Raw genomic sequence first — 5,940 nt, 5'->3', positions numbered from 1 at the left:
AAACTGCAATCAATGTATTTCCTGTCTCCAACATATGAAAAGGTAATTAAATATTTTATCATATATGATGAAAACTGTGAAGCATAGGATAAACATAGATCTGGATCTGCACACAGACCTAAAATTAGCGAATTCAATGTCGTATCTTCTCTTAAGTGACACCATTTATACAAGACGATCAAATAAATTTTGCTGCTGCATGCAGTTACAGACAATACGCTGTAGATGGCACTGTTGCATCATTAACTTCCAAGCACTCAAAATGAAAATAAATACAGATCCTTTCAGACTTTCAGAATAAAACATTTTATTTGAAGCACTTTGTTTTCACTGATAAACACCATCCAAAAGCTCATTTGATAGCCCACTTCAAATGCCACAAAACGGGAAGCCATTTTCCAGTCCATCACAGTAGATCCAATCCTGCCAATTCATACAAGGAGCTCAAACAATACAGAACCCAGCTAGGAAAATAACAAAACCACATCATTTTGTTACCTTTACAATCACAAACCAATCTATTCCAGTAATATACCAGCATTAGCTTTCATAAAAAATAAAAAAAAAAACACTCAGTGTTACTGAAGCAGCAATGAAATACTGGAGACAACCTAAATTATGAAAGAAATTCAGAGAAGAACTTGTGTTAATGTGCACAGACACAAGAGCATGACTTATCAGCATCAAAAGACAAAGGTATTTTTGTATGTGTAACCAGTGAAGGCAATGGATTGACTGTTCAGTAGCCCTAGGATGTTAGTGTATCTTTGAATCGAAAGGCCTGTACCAGCAATGAGAAAGCAGCCAGGAAAAGCCTCTACAGGGAAGAAAATATGGAGCCGAGTTTGTAAGACTCAGACTCTTTCAAAAAAAGGGCTATGGCTTTTGTAAGTCACAGCAGATTCGAGATACTCTTATTTTTCAATTCTGTTCACCCGCTCGAGTTCGCTATAAGCAAAAATATTGAGTTCTGAATGTAAAAAATAAGTCACATATCTATTTTACTGTGCTTTGACTACGAAATTATTTATTCAAGGCGAGTTAAGTGTTTGCTTAAAATCTGATTTTTGAGAAATATTTGACTTCCCTCAATCACATTTCACCATTAAAGATCATTTTCAAGAGATCCACCTGTAAGTTGTAACTCATTTGCATAGAGCCTGCTTTTGCATCATTCATAAAGCACACCTTCACTGTTTTAAAACAGTTTTCAATTGAACACTGATCATTTATCACCGTAATAACATATCTGATATATATTCTATATAATGGCTATTCTAAATACAAAAGTGCACCAAACAAATGTGAACATAAAAGTAATAATAATAATAATAATATTAACTTTCATCATGTCATTTTGTACAGACACAAATACTGTTGCATTTATTAAACATAAAAAAAAAGAAAGTTTCCTTTTAAGGCTTGACCTTGAAAATGCAATAAATCACCATGCAAATACGCACATTCCATTGCAAGCAGGCAATGAGACACCAAGATATAAAGCTGACATTGAAGAGAGTATGGAAGGTCTTCTACTTATTGCAGTTTTCACTAAACCATGATAAATGTGATATTCTGGCTCTCCCTCCCATCATGAACACGTGCACTCACATATTATGTGACTTTTTCAGGCTTTTCAGGCAAACTGAGGACAAAAGGAAAAAGGACACCCTTCGCCTCCAGAGGTGCCTTCAGAGCCTCCTCGACAAAGTAGGCGTTCTCCTCCTCCACCACAAACTGCAGAGTCTGGCTTTTGTTCACACAGTAGATGCAGTTCCCTATAACGGCACACCTGAATGGCAAATGACTGCCCGGCCTTTGCGATGCACAGTCGTGCCACATTTTCACAATAGTGTTGTACTTGAAGACGTTGATCCCCTGCTCTCGGTTCACGTCGAAGCGGTAGATGAAGCTTTTCAGTGCCACCATGTCGCTAGATTTCTTCCTGCTGTTGTTGTAGGGGCACTCCTGCCACTCATCCCTCTTTGGGTCATATTTGAGCAGGCGGTAGAAAAGGGAGCCGCCCGAAACGTAGAGCTCTCCGCTGCAGGTGGTGGCTTCATGGGCCACTGCAAAGGCTCCCTTGGGTAGGGGAGCAATCATCGTCCAGCGGTCCATTCGAGGGTCATATTTCTCTACTGTGAACAAACATTCCCCTCCAATGGCATACAGGCTGCCATCCATAGATACAAGCTTTAGTTGTGCACGTGCCTGATTCAAGGGTCTAATCTCAGCCCAGCGATTGGTTATTGGGTTGTAGTAAAATACCTTATCTGACACTTTGCCCTTGTCCCCATAGCCACTTATCCCACCTGCCACAAACAGGTAATTGTGCATGGTGCAAATACCGCAGCCTTTAATGTTTACGTCTTCTGGCATCACAGTCAAAGGTCGCCAGTCATTTTCAGCTTCACTAAAACAGTAAATCATATGGCTCTCCTCTGAAGACCCAACAGACAAGGGGCTCTGTGGTCGGCTGCCACAGCGGCTTGGTGGCCGGCTACCAACTCGATCAAACACGTCATTTACCTCTGCAACCATTAAGGTCTTTCTCCCCTCCATTCTCTTCTTCAAGACCAGATCCCTCTCAGACCCAGTAAGGCGTCCGTAGACTGCAGGATCCTTGAGGATCTGAAGGAAGTTGTCACTCATGAATCTATACGCAGTCTCCTTCAGTTCACTAAGTCGCTGTTTCTTGGCAATGGTCAGAATCTCATAGCAATTCTCTGGTGTGATCTGCTCAGACATGGAGTCCATGGCAGCCTGAACGGCACAGGGGATCTGCAGGATTTTAGCTCCTGTGATGACGTCAACCACATTGTCCTTACCAACACTGATCTGGGAGGTGTAAATATAGTCAATCAGCGTAGACAGAGTCTTATAACTCATGCCCTTTACTTTTAAAATGTTCCGCGACAGACGTGCTTTGAAGTAGTCACTCTTCTCCGCAAGGACGGACTTGTGAGCATTGATAGTCTGTCCACCAACTTCAATGACTAAATCAGGTTCTTTTTTAGGCTGTGTGTCGTCAGCTTCAAGACTGCCATCACTGCAGTCTTTTGGTTTTAGAACCGACCAATCAATTTTCTGTTTGGTTTGACTCCCAGGGGAATCTATGCTAAAAGACACTTTTGCTCTTGCTCCATTGCGGACTTCATCACTTGCGCTATTTTGGTGCAGGCCAGAAATGTGATTGGACTCAGCAGAGTCAGCGTGAGGAGCGTTATTTGGCTTTCCCATATCTGTAGAAAGCTGATTGACCTTAGGGATGTAGGAGCTGCTTCCTTTTGCATGATCACAGTGGTTATTCTCTATTGGTCTTCCATCGAGCAGGTACTCCTGCTCAAACACCGGAGGAGCACTGAAGTCTGGGTCGTCCTGCAAGAGCCCCTGAACGAAACCTGGACATACATTCCTATTTTTGTCAGTGAGTGTGACAAGGTCAGGGTTCATGGTGTGGATGATGGCATCAGCCTCCACAGTGATTGCTCCTGCTTCCCGTCTGTGGCCCTCGTTCATATCACTCAGCTCAGGCAGCGTCTTCAACAGCCATGGTGATGAATCAGACAAACTATTTGGTCTGTTCTTCTCTCTTACTCTAAAGAAAACGGGGGAAACAAACAATATTAAGCCAAAATAGAAGTAATGGAAGGTGCTGTGAAAATGTATTTGGTATCTTAGGTTTCCTTTATTTTAGTGTTATTGTCATTCTGACATGTTCAGATCAAATAAATTTTAATACCAACAAAGACAACCTGAGTAAATATAGAATGTAGTTTTCAAGTCACGATTTAATTTATTACAGGAGCAAACGGTATCCAAACTAAGCTGGTCCTCTTTGGTAACGAACGCGGTTCATAGTTCCATTAGATACAGAAAATTGTCCATGTCCTAAAATGGAAAGGAAGCCATACATCATCACTCTACATGTTCGATTATAGGCATGATGTTATTTTTCTGAAATGCTGTGTTAAATTTGTAATTGGATACACAACATCCTATTGTAATGTCTTGGGGAACACACAATGTTTTTTGACCAACAAGAAAAATGGGCCTTTTGTGTTAGCTGTAGTTTTCACCTAGGAGGTCTGAAATGGATGCCATTGTTGCCCAGTATTTTTCTTATGGTTAAATCAAGAACATTCAGCTTAAGTGAGACAAGTAGACAACTCCAAAGCTTTTAAATGGATTTGTGATGCTTTCCAGACTGATGGCTGTCAAAGACTTTGTTTTACATTTGTTCTTGAACTTCACTGACTGTGAGCACAACGTGTTGCTTTTTGAGATCAGTCTGCCTACTCTATGCTGTCAGACTGGCTACATCTCAACACAGTCTTGACTCTGCACGTGTCAGAACAATCAGGATTTATTATTGCGCAAATCTAGTGCCAAATTGATTTGAATGACTTCCTACTTTAAAATTAGATTTAAACGTCCTTTCTTCAAGTGACTAAAGTAACGTTGTGTGATATTACAACTTGTTTAATAATTTGAAACAAGTGTTAAGACGTAAGAAGGGGAATGCTTTTTTTTCCCCCCCACAGCGCTGCAAAAGCGTCTTCATTCTCCAAGAGGCGCCCTTTCTCTATAAAATAACCCCATAAATCTGAAATCTAGATTATTTGACATCAGAAATGGACTGTTATGTAGCCCAACACTGAAAGGCAATCGCATGCCAGACATGCGACATGATGATGAAGTGAAGCAGTTCCAAAACACGTCCTGAACATACTGCCATAATTACTCTGTCCCTTATATATGTGGTAATCTGGAGACAATTAGAACGCATGCGCAAATTCAGTTGACTCGGTCGTAGTGTAAACCTTAAATATAGACGGCCTACATATCTTTTTTTTTTCTTTTACAAAAAGGTTCTAATGTATTCCACTCTTAAGGCGCTGATAATACTAAGATCATGTAGATTTCATACATATGAGAGAGGAAAAATAATGGATCACTGATCACGATGAATCAAGAGTATGGGTGTAAATCCATTAAAAATAAACGGACCTACCTATGATCCGTCGCTTTGAAACGGGTCGGCACCAGCAGCGTCTCTGGTAGCCTCTCCACAAAGCTGAGTTACGTAAGGCGGCACGGATGAAGCAGCCACTCGGTGCTCCCCTGAATGAGTTTACTTTCACAGTCGGGTTACCCCTTCCGCTCAGGATTTATCTAGATCTCCCGTCTACTCATAGAACTGGTGCATTTCCCCAGATCCCAGACTCAGCCGGGGCTCCGTAGTAAAGGGGGGGAAAGGCGAAGCGATTAAAGACCAGCTCCAGGTCGCACCTCCTCCTCATCAACAACATCGCCGTGTCATTTCTTCCACAAGCTCGGAGCTGCTGCGCACATCAAGCGTCCTGATTTTTTTTTTTTTTTTTTTACCCGTCTCCTCCTGAAAACGATAGTTTTCTCTCACACGCCTCCAGGTTGGACAGTGGGTTTTGTTTTCTTTTTCAAAGAGTTGACAGGAATGAGGTGGCGATTATTGATCTTAACTCCGCCCTCTACAGACGGTATTAACCCCACAGTCAACAGGGCGAAGCTCTCCATCTGCGGCGCGCACTGTGGAGGCGTCCAAGAGATGCGACATTCCATTACGCATCTAATCTGTCATGGACACCATAGTAACTGAGGGAAATTATGGGTTACCGTTGTGTCCATTTCTTTTTTTTTTCTTAGAATATTAAACCCAATTTATTTCAACTCAAAAAGTGACTTATTTTATAAAAGTTTGTTACACATTAATATAAGTCAAGTGTTAAGTTGGTTAATTTAAATCAAGATTGTTGGTGAAAAAAAAAGAGAGAAGAATTTAGTTAAATAGAATTTTTTGCAGACATATCATGGTCTACACAAAGCCATGCCAGTGATAGATGACTATACAGATTACCAGCAGAGTGTGACAAAGTAGGGTAAGCCAAGATACCTCATTGC

The 5,940-nt window shown here is 41.2% G+C and overlaps 1 protein-coding gene across 2 annotated transcripts; it reads right to left on the bottom strand.

Moving 5' to 3' along the window:
• Positions 1 to 290: 290 nt before the first annotated feature.
• Positions 291 to 5,736, bottom strand: kbtbd11 (kelch repeat and BTB (POZ) domain containing 11). 2 transcript variants are annotated; one of them, XM_017302523.2, is made up of 2 exons: positions 5,011 to 5,736; positions 291 to 3,598 (listed from the first exon to the last, which is right to left on the bottom strand). In XM_017302523.2, exon 2 carries the CDS (start codon positions 3,517 to 3,519, stop codon positions 1,615 to 1,617), a length of 1,905 nt encoding a protein of 634 aa, XP_017158012.1. In that variant the 5' UTR covers positions 3,520 to 3,598; positions 5,011 to 5,736; the 3' UTR covers positions 291 to 1,614. The 2 variants fall into 2 exon arrangements, with proteins under 2 accessions (XP_017158012.1, XP_008397730.1); XM_008399508.3 differs by having other exon boundaries at positions 5,015 to 5,734.
• Positions 5,737 to 5,940: the final 204 nt, after the last annotated feature.

The sequence above is a fragment of the Poecilia reticulata genome, chromosome 22, assembly GCF_904066995.2.
Source record: "Poecilia reticulata chromosome 22, P_reticulata-male-v2, whole genome shotgun sequence".
Classification (NCBI taxonomy): Eukaryota; Metazoa; Chordata; class Actinopteri; order Cyprinodontiformes; family Poeciliidae; genus Poecilia; species Poecilia reticulata.
This window is presented reverse-complemented; position numbering and strand designations above follow the sequence as displayed.

Excerpts from the sequence above, each read along its gene's own strand:
- kbtbd11 (XM_017302523.2), bottom strand. The coding sequence starts at position 3,519 with ATGAACGAGGGCCACAGACGGGAAGCAGGAGCAATCACTGTGGAGGCT.